Source organism: Typopeltis vanoorti, chromosome 20 (assembly GCF_054136105.1).
Source record: "Typopeltis vanoorti isolate ZY-2024b chromosome 20, IOZ_Tvanoo_1.0, whole genome shotgun sequence".
Taxonomy (NCBI): Eukaryota; Metazoa; Arthropoda; class Arachnida; order Uropygi; family Thelyphonidae; genus Typopeltis; species Typopeltis vanoorti.
In genome coordinates this window covers 91,967,136-91,991,699 of record NC_143568.1, presented here as the reverse complement: position 1 = coordinate 91,991,699, position 24,564 = coordinate 91,967,136, and the positions used below count along the sequence as shown (strand labels likewise).

General features: G+C 34.8%; 1 protein-coding gene across 1 annotated transcript; it reads right to left on the bottom strand.

The window, feature by feature from the left end:
• Window positions 1-13: 13 nt before the first annotated feature.
• On the bottom strand, window positions 14-7,211 carry LOC150095652 (uncharacterized). The gene is made up of 4 exons (XM_090409934.1): window positions 7,146-7,211; window positions 3,322-3,476; window positions 176-3,169; window positions 14-27 (listed from the first exon to the last, which is right to left on the bottom strand). Exons 3-4 carry the CDS (start codon window positions 2,994-2,996, stop codon window positions 14-16), a joined length of 2,835 nt encoding a protein of 944 aa, XP_090266060.1. The 5' UTR covers window positions 2,997-3,169; window positions 3,322-3,476; window positions 7,146-7,211.
• Window positions 7,212-24,564: the final 17,353 nt, after the last annotated feature.

The following is a 24,564-nucleotide window of genomic DNA, read 5'->3' as shown; positions in this document are numbered from 1 at the left end:
TTACCTGAGTGCACTATGGAAACATTACTAGTTACACACATATTTGGAGTTATTTGAGGTATATTATTCACTAGTTTTTTATCAGCAGAAATACTGGATGGTAATGAATAAATAGAAGGTTTCATCTGTGAAGTTACTGATGTAGTTGGCACAAAAGTTAAAGGTGAATTCATACCATTAGGGAGTTGTGTATTTGGAAGCACTTGATGTACTTTTGATGGGACATATGATGCACTAGTGCTAATATCTGTTCCATGAATACTGTTCGGCACTGGTGTCTGGGTTAAACATACTTCAAAAGGCTTGGAAGATGAAAAAGTGTTTGAACCACTTGAAGTTATACTGGAATTATGACAATGCGTCTCATTAACTGAAGATGCATGAGAAAGTACTTTTGATGCAACCAACATTCTATTAGGAACATTTGCAGACTGATGATACTGGTACTTTTCAAGTGTGTTTGTTAAATAAGGGAACAAGATAGAAGGTTTAACAAAATAATCCTTTTGGCACCTGTCTGATGATACTTGCTGTGGCAATGTTCTGCATTTCATTCTACTACCAGCAACCAACACTCTATTAGGAACATTTGCAGACTGATGATACTTGGACTTTTCTAGTGTATTTGTTAAATAAGGGAACAAGATAGAAGAAGGTTTAACAAGATAGTCCTTTTGGCACCCATCTGATGATACTTGCTGTGGCAATGTTTTGCATTTCATTCTACTACCAGCATCACTTGTTAATAAATACTGACAAGGCTGTACCTGTGAGGTTAGAAAAGGTTGTGATACAGGAGGTTCTATATAATTTGAAGGTGTATTAATAATGCTATTAGTGAACTGTATACTTTCATTTACTTTAGGCATGGATCTAGATGAGGTACATGTTGGATCTGTACTTGTAAAACATAAAATATCCATTACATTACTAACAGCTTCAGAAATTGAACAATTATTTAAGCCATTTTGTGTAAATGTTGTTTCATTTGAAAGTGCCTGTGATGACTTTCTTTTAACAACTTCTTTGGACATTACATTATAAGACTCACTTGGATCAAGGTTCTGCACTGGTCTCTGGGTTGAATTTATTTCTAAAGACTGCTCATCCAACTTTAACAATTTTAATACGTGATCCATTCCAACTGGTTCATCAGCTAAATTTGTGGAGTATATGTCTGTTTTGGATAATCTAGACTTTATCTGCTTGCTACCCTGTTTTTTTACTGTCAATTCCAACTCATTTTTTCCAGTATCTTCAAAAAAATTATTGGTTTTAAAAATATCATTACCATTTCTGATTTGGCGAGTAGTAAAATTAGATACAGATTTTTCAACATTATTATTTCTGGTCTCATCAATGTGCTCGAAACTTAGTCCTATTTGATTTTTTATTTCATCTATGTTAGTATGAGAATTCCACTCATTTATGTTCTCAGGGAATTCTGAATGCAATCTTTTGGTTGTTTTCATAAAATTAACTGAATCTGAAGAAAGACCATTTGTTTCAGAAACAGTGTTTACAAGCTGCTCTTTTAATAAGTTGCATGCTAATTGTAAACTTTTAATTGCCATTATTTTCTGATTAAGGATACAGTCCGTTTCATGATTATTTTCTGATGACTGCAAAATGTTCTTTACTGAAGCATATTCTTCTCGTATAAGCTTTTTTAAAGACTTAATAGAATTGCTTTTGGTTATTTGTGCATCATCATCTATACCTAAAGATATTATAGGAGAAGGGCATGCTTCCTCCAAAGTTATATCCTTAATTACTTGTGAATTAATCAGTTCTTCCCACTGAGAAATGGATAGTTCTCTATTAGTGTCTACAGAATTAATTTCTTCAATAATACCACAATTATTCACTTGGTTCATATTATCATTCACTTGGTTTATCTGTGCAGATTTAATCTCCTTTTCGGTCTCAAACAAACTGTTAATACTTAAGTTACTATTAGTGTTAATGATGTAATGATTTTCTGTAACTTGATTTGAGAGAGAATTCATACTAATATTTTCATTCAAACCATTTTGTGACAACAGAGTATTATCACAATCTCTATCATTCTTATTAATTAACTGAACATTCTCATCATTATGGTATTCTCTTGAGCTACAGTTTAAGGATTGTGTGTCTTGATTATTGTCCTGAACTATACATCTCTCTGATAGTGCAAAAGATGCTGGTAGGGAAAATAACTGTGCTGGTAAGTTCTTTCTTTCAGTAATATGTGAAGTATCGATAGTTTTAAGTTTTTTCAGATCACACTCATCATCTTTATGTTCACCCTCATAAGGCCTTTTAAGTAATACAGTGTTATGAGATTTGTTTACTTTATTAAACATATTTTGTGCTGAATTACTCTGATTTTGTTGTATATCACCATGTGATGCACCTTTGGTACAAGTTTTTGTGTTTCGCAATGCTTTACCACTTTCACATAGTTGTATATTATGCAGAACATATCTGACAGGCTGTAAATTTGTGTTAACTGATTGATTTGGCTTTATTTTATAGGAGATAAATTTGTTCTTTTGTTCTGTCTTTAATAGAACTTCTTTTACATCTTTATCGTTACAAATGTTTTGATCGAAATTTGATCCGAGAATACCAGTTCTAAAGCTGTCCCTAAAAGTTGGAAGTGTGTTTGCACATAGTTGATTTCCAAAAGCACTTTTCAAATAACTCTGAATTCTACAACGTGCACACTCCAAGTTATCATCAATTGTAACATCTGAGGAGAAATATGTTACTTTGCATGCTACACACTGAACTGACTTTATGATTTCATACCTGTCTTTCTGTTTCAAATGATCATCAGAATCAATACATGTGTCAGAAAAACTCTTTTGTTCAGGTTTTTTAATTTTCTTTTTGCTTCGTCTAGAATTTGCAGTACTTTGGATTGGATCACACCAAATAACTTGAGATTTCAGTTCATTTGTTTCAGCAACATGTTTATAATCAGAACTTCTATACGTATTAGGGCTCATTTCTGAGTTTAATTTATTGCACTACTTTTATTTTTATACCCAAAATATTTCTTCACGAATAAAAAATAACCACTATCAAATCAGTATATAAAGATGACTGAAACAACTTGCCGTTCTCTTACAATTATAAAGATGCTGGAGGAGTATATTTTCCAAGACTCAAAAATAAGCATCTGAAAATAAATTTACATCATGTTACTCAAAAAATTGGAAAACTGAATAAAAAATTTAAAAACTGAACAGAAAACAAAAAAAAAAGAAAAGAAAAATGCATTAAAACAAAAAAGTGTATTCACATTTATTAAACAGCACAGTTTATATTTACCCTATATATATAAAATGATAAGCCTTTTTATGTCATGTTTTGAAACTCAGGGACTACCCCGAGTGTAGAGTCTTCAAAATTCGAGGCATCAGAATTCAAGCAGAACCGGCCTACCAGTCCGTAACTTGGGGGTGGTTGGGCGCTGGGGGAACCTCCTAGGAGATATATACATATCTATATAAACATACAGTTTATATAGATATGTTTATATACAGTTTATATATAAGGTTAAAAAAATCTGATTACAGTTTTATCAGAAAAAAATTTCAATATACGAAATCTGATTTAGTACAAAAAGAAAGGTATAGCTGACAAGTGCACAGAAAGTTTCAAAAACTTAATTATTCACAAATGCTCTATATCTAAAGCTTTAAGGACAGTAAACAAACATTGGTTGGTGAGCTATTCACATCAGGGATCCACCACAATAAAATCTGAGGCAGCTGAGCAGCATCATTAAGCAAGAGCTACAGAAAAAGCTGTGGAGGATATATAAAGAGAATAGTGAATGGCAAATCCACAATCAGGATATAGCACAGGGAAAAAATGGGTCAGCAGAACAGAAGATCTGGCCTGGTTGGTCGAGTGGTTAGTGTATCTGCTTTCCAGCCAAAAATCTGCATGTTTAAATCCCACCATTGTCATGGATGTTTGTAATTGTCTGTGAAAATACTAGTGGTGATGGTGGTGGGTAGTAGATGGCATAGATGATATGGTTTACCGTAGTTGGTGGATTGAGTGGTGGAGATGGAGAGTTGTAGAGTAGGTGGGTCTTTGGGCTCCATAGAGGTGTCATGTAATATTATTGCATGTAATTCCTTGGCCATATTTGTATTTAGTTTCTGCAGTCATAAACACCTCCAAATTTGTCTACATCTTTCTCATGTCAGTTGTCACAACTTGCACTTCAGCATCTCCACTGAAATGATACATCCTTGCAAAAAAAAAAAAAAAAAAATCATTTAGCAACTCAATTAATTCATTTGCTTTTGTTTCCTTACTATCAACACATATTAATCATTCGTCAACATTAATTTTCTTTTACTTACCACATAGCAAAAGAGTTCTTTGGGTTTTCCTTCAGGGTCATCTCGCCCCCCCCCCGTATGATATGGTTTACTGTAGTTGGTGGATTGAGTGGTGGAGATGGAGAGTTGTAGAGTAGGTGCCCTCCCTTGATGAGTCTTTGGGCTCCATAGAGGTGTCATATAATATTAATGTAATATTATTGCATGCAATTCCTTGGCCATATTTGTATTTAGTTTCTGTAGTCATAAACAGCTCCAAATTTGTCTACATCTTTCTCATGTCAGTTGTCACAACTTGCACTTCAGCATCTCCACAACTTTTTCTGTAGCTCGAGAATGTGCATAGAAATTGGCAGCTCTTCTAGCTAATTTATTTAATTAAGCTTTAGTTTAGGAAACTCTAGGAGAGTAGAAAAGGACAAAATGGTTCCATTGTATAACCATGCTCCCAAATTATATAGGTCAATCAGAATTTCGTGTGTGGTGGTTAAGGTACTGGAGAAGGCAGGATTCAGGAATGCACTGTAAAGTAGCAAGAATATGCTACTTTACAGGAGGCAGCATAGTTTGTGAAGGTAGATCCTCCCTTAGTAATGTGCTCACTTTTGATAATAAAGTGACAACTGAGCTGGATGAAGGAAATGGTTACACAGTGATACTGATGGACTTTGCAAAGGCATTTGACAGGATACCACACAGAACTCTTTCACATAAACTGGAACAAATGTGGATGGATAAGAATGTGATTGATGAACAGATATCAAAGAGTAATAGGTAGCCCATAAGTCATGAAGGGGTTTAAACATTTAATAACTTTTATGAAAAACTGCATCTAGTAAATATCTTCAATTTTTGGCTTCACAAAGACGGGCCCTTTCTACAACATGTTCATTAGCAGCTGTTAATGTTTCTGGCTGTATAACCCTTCAGCTGTTGGATTGATTGTCAAGGACTTGTTTGCATACACCTTTTCCTTCAGATAACCCCATAAGAAGTAGTCAAGAGACCATAAGACCTGGAGAATGTGATAGACAATTAACTACAAATCTGTGCAAAATTATTTGCTTGCCAAAAGAGTTCCACTTTGGCTCTAATGGTGTAAGCAGTGAGAAATCTCCACAATAAAATTTAAGAAATCTAAGGTTCTGTATTTCATTATAACAAAATAATAATTATTATTGTGTTAATAAAGTTATTAAATGCTTAAATCCCTTTTCGACTTATGGGCCACTCTGTATATGGAGGAATTGAATCCAAGAGAAGACAGGTGACTAGTGTTGTGCTGCAAGGCTAATTACTTGGTCTGCTGCTGCTTAATTTGCACATCAGTGGTATAGGAAATTTGAATCACTATTTTCTGGCATTAAACCACTCACAAAGAAGTCAAAAAGAAATTATGTTTAATTTCACTAGTTTTGTGAAAAAATTCTGTTTCACTTCACCAGGGAATAGCACAAAATTGACTTCTTTGTGAGTGATCTTAATATGTCCTTTCTCCAGAGAAGCCAACATAGTGAGATACAGGAAATTATTTAAGGAGAAATATTCAGTTGTTTGATGATGCAAAGCTAAGAAGAGCAACAGTCAGTGAAGCTGATGTAGAAATATTGCAAGATGATGTAATAAACAGGCAGTATGGCCAAAGGATAACAACTCTCAGTTTAATGTGACCAAGTGCAAGGTCATACACTTTGGAATGAAGAGATCACAAGCTGATGGAACTAAACTGCAAAAAATGATGAGGTCAGTGATTCAAGAACATCTGCAGATAAAGAGTTGAAAGACAGGGCATATTGTAAAGGCAGACATCAGTTTTGGTTGTAGAATACATTTAAGAGGAGTTTTATAGGATTAACACTGAAAACTTTTTTTTTTTTTCAATGTGGCTGAAGGAGAGATTAAGGTCACCCTGGCAAGTGGGTAAACTTGACTAATGAGTGTCAGGACTACAATTGTTTGCTTAAAGGGTGAATGGATTGTCAAAAAGTGGTTAGAAGGATGGTAAGTCCTGTGTGAACAACTGTTTGTGTGAGCTTTTTGTGAACATTGGCAGCATGGGAAAAAATAATAATAAAAAGAAAAACCTCTTTAGCTCATTCATTATCAATGATGTCTGTAGGTTGGAAAGATATAGGTTCAAATTCCCCCTAGGATGCAAAGAATCTTTATAAAAGTTGTTCAACTGAAGGCGAGTTCTTCAGTTTCATTAAAAAGGTGGAGAGGATTTTCCATTACGAAAATAAGTAAACTGACCAGAACAATACATGAAATTAATAAACATAATAATACTAGCCAAGTAGCTCAGTTGCTTCAATTTTTAACAATAATTCTGATAAAAAAATAAGAAAACTAAGGATGCTTTATTTAGTATTTGTAGGTAGGGGTTCTATTCGAAATATTCAACAACAGGTACGCTTCAAAAAAAAGTACTGTAGACATTTATTTATTTACATGTCATCTATATAATAATATTAAAAATCTACTCCAACGATTTCTATATCATACTATGGTTTTGAAAAAGTGTAATGAATACTACTTCTTTTACTCGTTTATCAATTGTTAGCGGTTGAAATTCGAAAGTAGGGGTTGTTTGTAAATAAACACACGAGTACGTCGCCACACGTGAGTGTCCACTGCGACCAAGTGCCGATTGTACACGCACCGATAAATCGTACTCTGCTGTCTCGTTTTCCTTGTTTTTATTTATTCATTTAATTAACTAATGGCAGTATGATAAAATTAAATAACGGCTTTAACAACCGGTACTGAAAATTTTAACAACTAGGAAGGCCGTACCTGATTTTGTAGATACCATACAGGAATGATGTTGCAAGTTTTTGTAATTATCTGGAGCAGTGATTCTCAACCACTGTGCCGCAAGATTTTTTAAGTGTGCCGCTACTGCGAATACCTATACATAAGCGGCGTCAGACAAGTGGTTCAATCAGTTCTACCTTCCTAGCGGCGACTGGCTGAACCAATGCGCATGGCTATTATAGTTCTGGCTAACAAAGCTACATATTAGTTTAGTCTACTAGTCGCCCGCTTGATGTGTGCATATGGTTAGTTACAACTTATATATTCGTTTTCGTACGTGCAATACCACAATATTGTGTAGTCAAACTTAATTAAAATGGATTCAAAGGCAATATATAATATGTCGTTTTTAATAATTTTTTGACAAAATTATTTTTATGTTCAATGAACCCCCTAAAATAGATAAAAAAAAAGAAAGCTTAACGATGATACTAGCGATCATGCTAACGAGCCCAGTACAAGTAAAGATGTTTCCTCCGCCAAAAATTGTAATGTTCATAGTAAGTATAATGATGACTTCTTAAAATTTGGATTTACATCTACAATGGAAAATGATAAAACTGTTTCCGAGTGTGTGGTATATGGTTGTAAATTATCAAAGAGTGCTATGGTTCCGAGCAAGCTCCAACGTCACCTGCTCACTAATCATCCTTCGCTAGCATCAAAAGACAAAGCCTACTTTCAAAATTCATTATCTGCAAGATCCGCACAATTAAATATTTTTAAAAAGCAAATTAGTGTGTCTGAAAAAGCTCAGATAGCTTCCTATGAAGTGGCTGAATTAATTGCTCTCAAATTAAAATCTCATAATTTGGCTGAAGAAATTATATTACCTGCTTGTCGTAAAATTGTAAAAAGAATGATCGGTGAATCAGCAGAAATTGATGTTTGTAAAATATCACTTTCAAATGACACAATTCATCGCAGAATTATAGACTTGTCCCGAAATATTGAAGAAAATACTGCTAAAACTTGCAAATTCAAATTTTGCTTTACAAATCGACGAAAAACTGATATTACGGGAAAAGCACACTCAATTGCATTCGTTCTATTCATTCACGAAAATGATATAATTAATAAATTTTTATGTTGTGAATTATCTGATTTCACAACAGGAAAACATATTTTCGATGAAATTAATTCTTATTTACAAGAAATTAAAATTTCCTGGAATTTGTGCATTGGCATTTATACAGATGGTGCTCCGGGTATGACAGGATCTATAAAAGGATTTGTAGCATATGTAAGAGAATATAATGCAGATATGTTAGTTATCCATTGTTTTTTGCATCGAGAAACACTCATTACAAAACAATTACCATCAGAATTGAAAGTAGTGCTGGAACAATGTGTTAAAATGATTAATTATATAAAATCAAGACCATTAAAAAGTCGCCTGTTTAGTCAATTATGCCAGGCTATGGAGTCTAAATACGAATCATTGTGACTACACACGGAAGTCAGGTGGTTATCCAGAGGGAAAGTTTTGTCTCGCGTGCTTGAATTAAAAAACGAGATAAAGATATTTATAAACAAGATAATGATTTTGTTGGTTTGTTGGATGACAAAATATGGTGTGCTAAGCTGGCTTACTTATCTGATATTTTTGTCATCATCATCATCATCATCATCAAATTCCTGCCATGTACCCTCAAGGGGTGTACAGGATATGACAGTACTACATGAAAAAATTACATCATTACTAACTTCCTATCTACAATTTTCCTCCAAATCATTCTGTTACTTGTCAAGACTCCAACATTATCAGATCTTATATTTCTATCGTCTAAGGCACTTTGTACCGTATCAATCCACCTATATCTTGGTCTTCCTCTGGGTCGTTTTCCTGCCAACCTGGCAGAGAACACTTGTTTTGCTAATCTTTCCTCTCCCATTCTATTTAAGTGACCATACCATCTGAGATTAGCTCTGCTAACACATTCCTGGATGCTGACAATGCCAAGTTCTTTCCTAATATCCTCATTTTTAATATGATATTGCCATTGATGCCATCTGTTCACGCCTCTAATCTTTCTCAGGACTCTCATATCTGCGGTCTCTAGTCTTTGGTCAAGTGTTTTACTTCTGACCCAGCTCTCAGATCCATAAGTTAAAATTGGTTTGAACACAGTCTTGTATACAGCTAATTTAGTGTTCCGACTAATTTCTTTCTTATTCCATATGAATTTATTCAATTGACTTCCCACCATACCAGCTTTGCTGATTCTGTTGTCTATTTCTATATTTAGTTTACCATTTTCAGTAAGAATTGTGCCTAAGTAGCTGAAATGTTTTACTTGTTCCACAGGTTCTCCATTCACAACACAGTTGACATTTTCAATGATTCTGCCTATTTTCATTGTCTTTGTCTTTTTATTGCTGACCTTCATACCATATCTATTACAACAGCTATTCAGTTTAGTCAGAGAATCTTGCAGACTTGTAGCGGATTTATTTAGAAGTATAACATCATCCGCATAAAGCAAAGAGCTGACATTAACATCTCCAATTTTGATATCAGGTTTAATACCACATTCCTTCATAATGTGATCCATATAGATAATGAATAACAGAGGGGATAATGTACATCCTTGTCTCACACCAGATTTAACATTAAACCATCTTCCTGTACTTCCTTCAATTCTAACTGCTGACTCACAACTCAAATAAAGACTAAGTATTGCTTGATATAATGCCCCATTGACACCATATAACTGCAGCGTATTGAATAGCTTCTCTCTTGGCACCTTGTCATATGCCTTTTCCAAATCGACAAAACTTAAATACAGATCTTTGTTATATTCCCATGCTTTCTCGACTATTTGTCGTAAAGTGAAGATCTGATCCTGACAGCCTCTATTTGGCCTGAATCCAGCTTGTTCTTCACCAAGCTTTTCTTCCACAATTCTTCTCAACCGTTTCTCAAGTATACTTGCATAGATCTTGCCAGGAACACTCAGTAGGGAAATACCTCTGTAATTCTCACATTCAGTTTTATTTCCCTTTTTATATATGGGTACTATGAGAGCTCTACTCCAATCATCGGGAATTCGTCCCTCTGTCCAGGCTTTCTGAACTATGCAGTGGAGCCACTGTAAGACTCTTATACCACCATACTTCAGCATTTCTGGTCGAATATCATCTACTCCTGCTGCCTTTCCACATTTCAAGCCTTTGATGGCTTTTTCTACTTCAAGTATGGATATGTATTTCTGACTGCATGCCTGGTCAGTGTTTTTTTATCACTGTGCTGTCATCACTGCTTGTTTCATTTAGCAGTTTTTCAAAGTAATTACTCCATACTTCAAGGATATCTTTTTCTCCTGTTTTCATTTCACCTTTATCATCTCTAATTCCTTTTACAGCACTCTTTCCTCCATTCCTAAGCTTCTTCAACAACCTCCAGAATATTTTACCACCTTCTTGATATTTATTTTCTATATTCTTGCCAAAGTCCTCCCATGACTTTTGTTTAGCTAGTTTTACACACTGTTTAGCTTTCTTACATTTGTCTCTGTATTCTGTAAGAGTAAAAGCTGACTTATTTGCCAGGAACTTTTGATATGCTTTCTTCTTTTCCTTCACTGCCTCTTTAACTTCCTGTGTCCACCAGGGAGTTCTGATTTTTTTATCTTTGCACACAACCTCACCACATGCCTCTCTGGCAGAATCAATCAATGTTTCCTTCAGAGTTTGCCACTGAATCTCCAAGGTTTGATTCCTGTTCTCAAACTCTTTCATTTTCTTTTCAATAATATTTCTGTATTTTAGTCTACAGTTTACATCTGAGAGCTGCTCAACTATTATTCGCTTTAAAACTTTCTTACATGTTATTCTTTTCAATATGAAATTCAATTTTATCCTGCTCAAGACTAAATAGTGATCACTTCCAATTTCAAATCCTCTGTACACTCTGGTGTCCTGCACCAGGGAGAAAACATCACTATCAACAATAACATAGTCAATGAGACTTTTCTTATTCCTAGCCTCTTCTCTCCATGTGAATTTGTGCACATTTTTATGTTGGAACATGGTGTTAGTAATAACCAGTCCATGTCCTGAGCAGAAATCCAACAGATATTTGCCATTATTATTAGCTTTGCTCTTTTCTCCAAACTTTCCCAAAATATTTTTGTATGTCTCACAATCATTTCCTACTCTACTATTTAGATCCCCAACAAGGACCAACTTTTCCTTTTTCATTGTGTCAGTTGCTTTTTCTAAAGCCTCAAAAAATTCCTCCACTTCTACCTTAGTAGAACCTTCTGTGGGACCATAGGCATAAATAAGTCTTATTGTCCAGTTCCCCATTCTCATATTTGCCCACATTACTCTACTTGAGACTGACTGCCATTCAAGAAGATTAGCCTCGTATTTTGTGTTGAATACTATGGCTACTCCTTCTTTTCCTTGATTGTTATTGCCTGAATATAACATTTTGTATTTATTGCTCAGAAAGATCTCACCAGTTTTGGTCTTTTTTGTTTCAGTCACCCCTATTATGTCGATCTGGTACTTATCTAATTCCTCAGCTAGCTCCATTTCTTTGCCATTCAGGCTTCTTATGTTGATAGTACCGATCTTTAACTCTGGTGATGTTGAGTTGGGGTTTGTTTTCGGATTTGTTCCAGTAGCTGACTTTTCGCTGTTCGCCCTGGTTCCCTGGCGAAAACAACGGGGGCCTTGTTTAACCGGGCGACGCCCCAGCCGGCATGAAATTTTGTCATGTTGTACCATCATTTTTTATTTTGGTTTAACCAATAAGAATACAATTTGGTCGGCTAAATCCCAAATTGCCAGCCCATCCTCGTTCGCTCAGTATCAAAGTAGATACCCAACAGGGTGCACCACGAGAAGGTGAGGATTGGACATTAGGTCAGAAGCCCTGGTCGGTTCTCCGCATTCCTTTAAAGGCTATGTGGAGGTCTCCTCTCAGTTATACAGCTTTGACCCTTAAGCACCCCTGATATTTTTGTTATTTTTAATAACATAAATACGAGTTTGCAAGGACCGAAAGAAAATATTTTAAACTCAACCGATAAACTGTTGGGATTTAAAAAAAAAAAAAAATTACTTTATGGAAGAATAAAGCACAAGAAGGTAATTTAGAAAAGTTTGAGTCAGTTCCAAAAGATTGTTATAAAATAATTCATAAAATAGTTATTGATCATTTGACAATACTAGAGCAAAAAAATTGTTCATTACTTTCCTAATTTAGAAATAAAAAAATTTGATTGGATTCGGAATCCATTTGTGATAAACGACACATCGGTGTATGAACTAACTTTGAAAGAAGAACTGATTTCTGTGTGTAATAACCGAGATTTAATTTCAAAACATTCAGAAGAATCAATTAATTCGTTCTGGATTAATCTTAGATACGATTATCCAACAATATTACAAAAACTTTAAGTGTGGAAAATTGTAATAATTTTCCACATCTTATTTGTGCGAATTCGAATTTTCGGCTTTCACCGATATAAAAACGAAAAAAAGATCCAGACTTTTAAATCTGGATCACGAAATGAGAGTAGCATTATCATTTATACGCCCAAATATAAATGAAGTTATCAAAAAAAAAAAAAAAAAAAAAAAAACATGCTCAAATTTCGCATTAAATAAACATTTTGTTTACTTTGTAATGCAATTTCATTTTATATTTTATTGCAAATTATTATCGTATGCTATTTTTACAAAATATAGGTACGTGAATTAACCAGGTAAAATTCTTTTAAATTTATTTTATTGTTAGTGTGCCGCCAAATTTTAAAATTATTAAGTGTACCGTGACGAAAAAAAGGTTGAGAATCGCTGATCTGGAGGGTGAGAAGGGAAAATGTCACCGTTACTGACTACTGTTAAACAAAACAAAAACTATTAATAAACTATCTGGATATGCATACTTACTTGCCACCATATGAAACGAAACTTTTATTTGTTCTAAAAAGTTTGACACGTGTATCTATACACGTATAATTCGTAAAGTGTATTTAAGTTCTCCCAACTCAAGTTACAGCAAAATGAAGCTTCAAATTTTCCACGTGCGCTGAATATCGTGTAACAGCAGTTATGCGCATCACGTGTCTAAGCAAAAATAATTCGCCGTTATTCCGATCTCACTTAGACATCTACACTAAGCGATACAGAAGATGGCGTGTAAAATGTTAGGAAAATCCACCGCCAGGATTGTCATTCAGGTTGTGAACCGTAAACGTTCACTAAAGGAAAGCTCCTTAAATTAGAAAAGTGTAAAATGTGCTTAGATCTGTGATGATAGTGTTTATGAACTAAGATTGGCGATTCCTTATTCCCCTTGAAATTTCTTATCGTTTAGTGGTAACAACACAACTCTATTAAATCTACTAAATTGGCGGTCATTACTGCTTTTGGAATTAATCCATTTCTAAAATCGGACTCTTTCTCTCGGGCGTTTCGTTAACTTGGTAGTCTAGGGCAGTGTTCTTCAATCTTTTTACACCTGCAGACCGGAGAAAATAGGAGAAATATTTCGCGGACCGGCTGACGGCTAAGACAGAAACATAAGCCAATGTAGATAGTATTTTATTTATTAAATCCAATGTTATAAAATTGCAATTTTTAGCTAGTGCGACATCTGTTGCTGCTTAAAGGTTAGAAAATTTGATATGCGTGGCTGGAGCGTTGTTCCTAAGACACGAAGAAATTTTTGGCGGACCACAGGTTGAAGAACAAGGATCTAGGACAGCGCTTCCCAAACTGTGGGCCGTAGGTTTTGTTGAGCGGGGGACCGTGAAATAATGAAAACAAATTTAAAATCTTTTAAGACTAAGTAGATTTTTTTTATCTTAAAAGAAACGTATTTAATTATTATTTCTTTTTTTGTTATTTTTTATATTTTAATGGAAAAAATCACAGATTGGTTCACAAATTTTGCTTCCTGCATATTTCGTCGCTTAATAAATATTAGTAAATATATGCTTATTCGTATAAGTTTCATTTCAAAGCAGAAATCTAAGAATTGCAGTTTCAAATATTTCACCTGATATTGTTGTAGCAGTATTGAAACACATCCATCACATTAAATTGTTATTAAACTTCTTTTATATTTTTAATTCTTTCTTTATTACTAATCGTTTTACGTATGTGCTTGTACTGCAAATGTACAATAACAATATATCTATCTATATAAAAATAGGAGATAATATGCCATGTCAAATGTGTATGTAAGATACTAAAAATATATTTGCATTAATTAAATGAAGGGGATATTAGATCCCACATTGTTTTATTAATTAATAATTAATGTTTATATCACCGAAATTAAGCTCTTTATATTTAAATAATATTTGCATTTGATTTTTGCAATATTCCATGTGTATGTTTTGTAATATAAATACAATAAATATTATAATAATATATGTCTATATTACAATTTTTTTCGAGGGAGCCGTGAAATATTTATTTTAATTTTTCCAAAGGGAGCCCTGACATCCAGAAGTTTGGGAAGCACCGGTCTAGGGGAGACCGCAGCGGACGCATTGATCCGTGAGCGGGCATCGTCCGCAACCGGATGTGATGCTACCAAACGGCTATTATACAACCGACGACATCGTAGCGTGCGGCGGATACGTTTAGTTCTTCTGCATATGCTCGCCCGCGACCGTGTGTACCGTAGCATTATGAAAGCTGCGGGAGCTTACTAACAACGTGTGGTGACAGCCAGCCGTTCTAGTGTCCATACAATTTTAAGTTGAACGCCCATTACTTTTTTTTCTTTAAAAATGGGCTTAAAATTGATTTTGCTAACAGAAAAACAAGAAAAATAACATTTCAGAATGTTGAAATTAAAGTTTTACTTCAAAAATTAACAGTGTTTTAATTTATTTCCCTATACGTCGTTTTGACTTTTTGTAATATTTCTGGTGTGTATTGAGAGGGGTGGCAAACTCAGGGACCGCTCCTGGTGGCAACAGTTCTAGCTACGCCACTGAGTTGCTTCTATTAACATTTCAAAAGTCTCTTTGAGATAATGTGCTTTAAACGTCGCAATCACTCCATGATCCAGTCGTTGTAAAAGAGAAGTTGTATTAGGAGGTGAAAGACTATTTTTACATTAGGGCAAATGTAGTTACTGATGAGAGATGGCTAGGTGCGTTGTCAATTATCAGAAGCACTCTAAATGGAATTTGTTTTTTCAATAAAGTTTCGCTTCAGGAACAAAGTGATACATAAGCCAGTCTTCGAATACGGAACTCGTGAACCAAGACTTCTTATTTGCCTTTCATATTACTGGGAGAGTATCTTTATTAAAGAACCAGGATAAGAAGTGCAATTTGACTGTCATGTCCATTAGAAAGTGTGATAAACCCTCACGCTGAAGAGAACGGTTAATCGGATTATCTCCCGTTCGTAGCTGCCTCTCAGTTGCCTATAACAAGAAACGCACCTCCTTGTTCCATGCTGGGTGACTGGATTTTAGTTATATAGGATAGACTAAAAATAGAGAAATTATTTATATTTTTGTTTTCTCTTTTTATTGTACAATACAATTTTAATGTCTGGACAAAATAAAGATCCCTGCATAATTTCTTCACTTAAATATTGCCTTACCTTGGAGAACCAATTTCATTTTTAATTTTTTTACACTAATTTTTTTCTAATCGCTTACTCGACAGAACATTTTACTTTGTTCTCGAAGAAATTAATTCGCGAGAATTATTTGAAATATTATTTTAAAAAAAAAGAAAACTGGTTGCCGACGTTCCAGTTTATATTATTTTTATTTTTGTACAAAACCATCGAAATCGAATAATACTTAACAGATTTCCTTTAGGACACGCTTGAGCAACTTTGCTAATTCTTTATTACTAATTTTTTTCTTCATGTTGTATAGTAATCTACTGTTCTTTGTACTTTCACTTTCTTGGTTTTCTTGTATAATTGGTCATTACAAAAAGAAATTAACAGTTATGATTTAAATTTATATTTTCTGCATAATTCAGATATTTTCTCCAATTTTTAAAGTAAGCGATACATTTGCTTATTTTTATCATTCAAAATATGTATATCAAAATTTCATTTCACAATAAAATCGAACTTTATTTCGCCTATGATAGTTTAACCCCCCCCCCCGTTGCATTACTATCACACACCCGAAAACTGTTATGAAACATATAGTTTTTATTTAATTCGTTATTTTTCTCTAGTAATTGTTCCACATAACTTTAATTTTTCGATACTGAAACTATGTGGTGATTATTATAAATTAGCAAATTATAAATCAGACAATTTACATATTATTTATGTATATTGTCTGATATTGAGAGACCCTTTACTGGGGAAAGGTTACTGTATTATAATGGATAATTACTATATGTGTCCTGAACTCGCTGATTTGCTTTTACAGCATCGTACAGATAGTTATGGTACTGTAAATGCAAAAAGGCGAGATATACCTCCAGATCTGGCTTCAGGAAAGCTATCGAAGGGGGAAATCCGAGCTTATCAGCGAGGGAAAGTCTTTGCACTACGTTGGTAAGACAAAAAAAAAAAAAAAGATGTTTTTCTGCTGTCTTCCCTGCACAATCCATCAACGGAATCTGTGGAGAAGCATGGTTTGAAGAAAGAAAAACCCATTTCTGTGTGTGCATACAACGACATTATGGGTGGAGTCGACAGGTGCACTCAGCAGCTATAACTCGGCGGTGAATCTTGTAGATAAGATTGATGTTCAAATTTTCATATGAGGGGCTGCATTGACTTTCCAGGCTGTCGGCTAGAGCCTCCGCTTTTTCCCCATCATTGTGAGCTATTCCTTTCGAGGTTTGAATTGGGGGTAAAAGTTGCCTTTTGGTGCGGAAGGTTCTCAGAAACTTCCATATGGAGTTTTCCTCAGGGTTTAATTTTGTTAGCTTAGATTCCCACTCTTGGTTTCGATGTGTCTGGAGGGCTTCATGTACTTGTCTGTTTAATTTGTTCAAATTTACTTTATCTTGAGGGGCTCTTGTGTTATGATACCGCTTTCTGGCTTTGTTTTTCAGTCTAATTAAATCCATAATTTCCTCGGGGATCCGTCCACTAGGGTGAAAAACTGTGGTTTGGGTAACTGCTTTTATTGCATTTTTGATTTGATTGGTAAAGTTGTTTGCAGCCATTTCTATCTCCTCTTTAGTGTGAATAGTAGGGACTGGGCCAATGTGATCAGGTAAGATTCTGGTGAGTTTGTCCCAAGATATGAAAGAGTGGGGAGGGGAGAATTGTTCTTGTGTACCAAGTTTAAGCAGAATAGGGTTGTGATCTGATGAAAGTTCATTTATTGCTTCCAGCTGGTATTGGTATCTGATGTTTTTGAGGACAACTATGTCAAGTACATCTGAACTTCCAGTTGAGCTATGATGAGTGGGCTCTGTGGGTCCGGTTACAACAATAGAATTTTGCGTTGCGTAATGGTTTAGAATTCGACCTTTGTCATTGATTGTGGAGCTATGCCAGGCTGTATGTTTGGCATTAAAGTCACCAGCCATGATGATGGAGTCGGAGAAGCCGAGAATGGAGTCCAAATCGGATACCAGCAATGGAATGCTGGGTGGATTATATACAGCGTAGATTTTGATATTGCCAGCGTTGCTGGTATTAACTTCAATGCCTGTTATCTCTAGGTTCTTGGTTTGGGGATTGGTCAGAACATTGTGGCTTAGATAGTTTTTAATGTATATAGCTGTTCCTCCTCCACTTCTGGTTAGTCTATCTGTTTTGTACATAGTATAGTTCCGTAATTTGGGATTATTAGCTGGCCTGAAATGTGTTTCGTTTACCAGTATTATGTCAGGATTATGTCTGTGAGAGAACTCTTGTAGTTCTAGGATTTTATTGCTGAGTCCATTGGCATTCCATGCCGTGATCATGAGAGAGTTGGGATGGAATTTTCTTCTATTCATTGTTGAGGGCTGTCAGAATTGAGTGGGTACCTTGTAGGAATCTTTTCGTGGAGGACGGTGAAGGATTTGTCATACTGAATTCTTGTAACATGGTAGCTAGTGAGGCAGTTAGTACTGATGTTAGATTTGATCCTATATGGTCATGAGATGGAGTAGCCTTTGTTCGTGCTACCTCTGCATAAGTTTTAGGCATTTGTTTCCTTTCTTGAGTTGTTGGGCTACTGATAGTTTGGGCTAGGGTGTGATTAGCATGGCTGACTTGAGCCGTGCTAATCACACGCTGAATTGGTTGGAGGGGTAGTTTTTTGTAACCCTCGGTTATTTGGGTGTGTAATGCATCCCTTGTAGTTTGCAGGGTGAGGTCCTCCACAATTTGCGCATTTAGCTGGAGTGGATCTTGGTTTTGTACACATGACTGTCTGGTGGTCCTCGCCACATTTTAAACATCTGTAATTTGCCTTGCAGAGTTTTTGGGCATGGCCAAACCTTTGGCACCTATGGCACTGCCCAGCTATCGACTTCTTCCTTAGTGGTTCAGTAGAAATTCTGAGGCCACATATCGTTGTTAATTCATAAATCTCTTTCTGTGTCTTATCAATTTCTACGAGTATCAGTGGCATTGGTCTTTTATCTGCCCTGAGCATCCTGCTCACTTTCACTGGTGTTAGGTTCCGACTCATAAGATCGGTGGTGACTTCTTCACAGGTGACACCCTCGGTCACTCCGCGAAGCACAACCTTGAGATTTTTCTCGCTAGGTAAAGCAAAAGTATGATATGGGAGACTTTTGTTATCCATTAAATCATTCTGTATATGATATTTTTCACATTATATTTTCAACATATCTACGAGGATATGCACTGGATATTATCGTCATATGCATAATACAAATAAATAAATAAATGACGAAGGCGAAGAATCACTGCTAAAATATCATTGGATATAAATTTTGGATACCAAAAAGACACACAATTGGAAACCGAGTAATGCAATGTAGCATTTTAACATTTTTTTTTTAATTTTGTCTTTATGAAGAACAAAAAATCGTTTCTAAAACTGAAATGTGATGATCCATATAACGCTATTTGGCTAGAAACGAAAGCAAAAGGACATATTTATTTCAATAAATATTATTTAAAAATATAAATATTTGACATAATATTTTCAAAGCAAACATTTGAAAATTCTGAAATTCGAAAAAAAAATTATTCAATTATTATACGTAAAGTGAAAGAACAATCAGTGCAACTCTTCCGGTGCACTGATTTGTAGAATAAAATACACCAAATTTACTATCACTAAATAGATTCATTGCAAAAGCTGATCAGTGGTCATTTCAGGATTGATTTTTTTTCGCATATGTGAAATTCGTTTCAATTTTTGGGAAGAGACACAATAAATCATTTTAGAGGCAAGAAAGGTCAAATAACTTAGGACAGTAAATGAAATTCTAAGCAACACAATAGACGTAAAGACAGGGGGACACAAAGGTCACTCAGCAACAGTTAATCCACTAATGGCTATAGAATAGCCGTAACGAGATTAACGGCGGAGGAAGGTAATGGCATGATAAAAGGCAGAATGCCGACGAAGTTTTGATCCATGAAAAAAGCTAGGGAGAGCTGACTGCATTTTTTCGTGTTTTTTCTTCAATAACTGCTTTTTTTACCAGTACAGCTCACGGTGGCTGTGACTCGCTTGGAAATGCTTATTTCGATTTGAAACTTTTTCTATAGATATATCGCAGTGCTACCTATCAAACTGTGCTAATAACAACTTAATCGGGTGATATGCAAATTTTTAAAAAATTGAACATTAGTTCGATTTCAGCTCCCTCTAACGACATAATGTCGATACAAGCTATAATGCGCTATACTATGTATTGCCGTGTTCTTTAATTCCTTTTAAGCTTCTTGGATTTTTCTGATCGATGCACAAATAAGGGTTTCAACTCAATCGCCAACAGCATTTCCTTCTAATAGCAGAGCGATGCGACCTTTTGATGCTTTAAAACCGGGCATTGAGAATTCTTCTTTTGCGATGGAAGTTCTTGCAGGCATCCGTTTTCAAAAAAGGCCCGTCTCATCAGGGCCGTATTCATGGGTGTGCGAACTGTGCGGTGGCACAGGTTCCCGCAAAGCGCAAAAAAAATGAAAAAAGAAAATTACTTTTTTTAATTATTATATAAATTAATATTATAATTATTATATAAAAATATTATTATATAGAAAAATATATGTATATAATTTTACGACCAACTATTGTTGTTATAGTAAGCGAAATAAGATCGTAGCGCTAGAGCGGTAGTATTTGAAACTATTCTAAGGTATATAACAATATCGTACACCACGGGTGGCGAACCTATGGCACGCCCGAGAATTTTGTTGGCACGTCAACGATTTACATATGGTATCCTTTTATACGCTTATAAATTATTCAACCTTTTTTTTTTAACTGTTACAATACATACAAGTTAAATTTTGTTTTACAGGAGAGAACAGCTATGAATACATGAATTCTATTGGTGTGGTATTAACAAAAGATCACGCGACCCTTTAAAGACAAATGGAACCGACAATTTTTGAGTTGAAATGCTAATTCTCTTCAACCGAATTCCATAGCATGTCATTACAACATTCACTATATATTTCTTAGTTTTAAGACATTCACAACGGGGTGTCGTTTATCGTTCTCACACAGTTTCAACCCTTGGTTGATTTTTATTGTCTTGTTTGTGTTTGAGCTGGAAGGGGAATTCACAATTCGTGGTAGAATTTTATTTGAAGTAAGCCTTTGTGATCTGTCATAATGACATCGAGAATTTCAAATGCAATCAAACAAACACTTATTTCATGTAATTGAAAAATTAGACAAGAGTTTGAGTTAGATACTGTGTTTCCGGTGCAATATATGGTTTTGCTTGCATCTATACAGCATAGTTTCTGTGAGAAGGGTACATGTGATTCATTAGTTAGCACCTTTTTATTCCAGCTGTCTCTAATTGCACTATTTGTTGAGAAATATATTACCCAGACTGCAAAAGCCTCTGTACCTTATTCAGGAATACAATAAAACTATTACTTAAATTAAGGGGATATTAAATCCCACATAGTTTTAAAACCGAATAAGAAACTCAAAGATTGGAATCAGAGAGTTTCTTGCCGAATATAGTATAAACTATAAAGTATCGGCGACACTAGCGTTAGCAAATGCAAGTGACAATACCGGACGACTCGTTGCAAAGGTGGGGGAAGTTCAGATCGCTATTCTTAGGTATTTTCCATAATGTAAAAACACATTTCCTAGGAAATGCATGCTGTTATTACATTATGGAGGGAGGTCACTACCCAGACCGGTTTCAGCCTTTTTTGAGGCTTCATCAGTGAGTAGCTAGACCTAATATCAAAGTGTATAGCGAAAAGAACTTAAACTACTCACTGATGAAGCCTCAAAAAAGGCTGAAACCGGTCTGGGTAGTGACCTCCCTCCATAATGTAATAACAGCATACATTTCCTAGGAAATGTGTTTTTACATTATGGAAAATACCTAAGAATAGCGATCTGAACTTCCCCCACCTTTGCAACGAGTCGTCCGGTATTGTACTACGTACTAGGATCACTTGCATTTGCTAACGCTAGTGTCGCCGATACTTTATAGTTTACTATATTCGGCAAGAAACTCTCTGATTCCAATCTTTGAGTTTCTTATTCGGTTTTAAAACTATGTGGGATTTAATATCCCCTTAATTTAAGTAATGTTTTCATTGCCGAAATGAAGCTTATTAGCTCTTTATATTTAAGTTACAATAAAACTATTTTTTTTCCCCTTGCATCTACGGTATATAATGGCTGTTGGAGAAGGCGTGTGTTGTTTTTGTGTTGAGAGGTATAGGCAAAACGTTTTAATGTCTTTTTTCGTAAAGTGAAATCAGGGGGTGCCAGTTATACGCGAGAGCAAGTTATATTCGATGGTAAGCGTTCGCTGACAAGTCGACATCCTTCCCCTGCTCCGCTGACTTCTATGGTGAGTTACAATGCATAAATATTTTTCTCACTATCGTTTTTTTTTTCTTCTTTCAAGCCAACATCATTAAAATCAATTTAATAATACAATAATCAATTTTATACTGAATAATAATATAAATTTTTGGTGATCAGAATGGGATATGTCAATGAAACATACCACAAGTTAATTTAATGATGTTGGCCTGAGGAAACTACAATATTGTAGCATTAATCCTGTGATCAATAACTAATTTAAATGCGTACTTTTATATTTCTCAATATGCTACACCGTATACATAAGTGTACTAATACTCTATGATTATTCCATAATTAATTATTAATACGTATTTACTAAAATAAATAGCCAAAAGGCTTTACATCGGCGATACAAAATTATATAAATTAAGTGGATATTAAATCCAACATTAAACGTTAGTTTAATGTATGAACTTTAAAAAAATGGGAACATTATTTACGAGTAAGTTTGTTGGGACTGGGCCCTCAAATACAGTAAGAATAAATATAAATACAGTCTTACAGAAAAAGAATTGAGAAAACGACTGGTCCTTAGGATTCCCTGACTTTTTCCCTTTTCTAATCGCACGTGCGTTCATTATGCATTTCGCACCGAGCATCCGCCAGTAGGCAAAAGTAAGCAGCGGCAAGTGCATTATTGTTGCGTATGTGCACTGTTTTGTTTTTGCTACTGTAAATGGGAATTATAAAGATAATTTAATTTAGGCATATAATAAAATGTTGATTTTTTTTTGAAACTATAAAAAAAATGCATTTGATTTAATTTTGAGTTATTTTGTTACAGTTCTACTGAACATGGCTGGCGAAAATAGAAAACGAAAATTATCAGTCAAGCAGCAGAGAGTTCCAAAGCTGGTGGACTGAAGAGTATGGCATGATTAACAAAGACAATAAAGCAATATTTGTTTTATGTTCCGGGACAATTGTGTGCAGAACGTCGTCAGTAAAACGGCATTATGACACAAACCAAACATTGATCCTTGAGAAAAGCAAGGACGAACAGAAAGAATTTATTGTTCGGGCAATTAAAAATAAGAATATCCAGTCAACAACCCTAATGAAATTTATCGGCAGTCGTTCAAATATAACTGCTGCCAGTTTTTTTGCCTCAAATGTAATTGCCAAACACCTTTTAGTGATGGGGAATATATAAAAGAAGCATGGTTAAAATGCGCACCAGTTCTCTTTGAAGATTTTGAAAACAAGGAAAAAAATTATTCAAAGAATAAAAGATATGCGTTTGGCTAGAAACACAGTGAAAGTTAGAATCATAGAAATGGCTAAAAATATAACTCATCAGCAAAAAACAGATATAAAATCTTCGGGTTTAATTTCTCTTTGTCTTGATGAGGGTACTGACATAACTTGATCAGCTCGTTTAGCAATTTTTATTCGTTATTCTGTTGGGAATAACATCAAAGAAGAATTGATAAGTTTAACATCATTAGCAACAACAACAAAAGGAATAGATATTTGCAACGCAGGTGTAAATGCACTTGCTGAAAGAGATATAGATCCCTCCAAAATTGTATCAGTAACTACTGATGGCGCTCGCAGTATGACTGGAGAGGAAAATGGGTTCGTCAATTTATTTACCAAATATATTGGACATTCAGTTCTGGGTTTTCATTGTATTATACATTGGCAGGTTTTATGCGCAAAGGCTAGTTTCAAGCCACTGGATGATGTTATGAGCACTGTAACAAAATTGGTCATTTTTATATCGGCACACGCTTTAAATAAACGAAAATTTATAGAATTATTAAGTGAGGTAAACTCTGTGTACAATGGTTTACTTATGTACGACAACGTCCGATGGTTAAGTCGGGGGGAAGTTCTTCAAAGATTTGTTGAGTGTTTAGATGAAGTCAGATTTTTTTTACATAATGGGAAAATCATTGAAAAATACAATCAGTTAATAAACTTCGAATGGCTTTCGAAATTAATGTTTTTTACTGATTTGTGTTTACATTTAAATGAATTAAATGTTTAACTGCAAGGTGTTAACAAGACAATTATTGTTATGTTTGATTTAATCAAAGCATTCGAAGCTAAATTACCAATTTTTAATCGTGACGTCATTTCCAATACCTTCGGATATTTTCCAAATACAAAAAAATTCTTTGCAGATCTAGAATCCAATGAAAAAACAAATCAAGTTAAATTCACAAAAAAGTTTTCTACATAAATATAAAGAGCCAATAGGCTTCAATTCTGCGCTGCACACATTATTAGTGCACACATAAAGTTCTGATAATAGTGATCAGAACTATATCTTCCTCTGCTACGAGTTGCCCTAGTGTTAAACTACTGCTTTAGCGTATACAATCCGCCGAAACTTTTATATAGTTTGCTATATTCGGCGTGAAACTCTTTGATTCCTATCTTTGAGTTTCTTATTCGGCTTTAAAACAATGTGGGATTTAATATCCCCTTAATTTA

Bases quoted from the DNA above. Each gene is read 5' to 3' on its own strand.
- LOC150095652 (XM_090409934.1), bottom strand. From the start codon at position 2,996: ATGAGCCCTAATACGTATAGAAGTTCTGATTATAAACATGTTGCTGAA.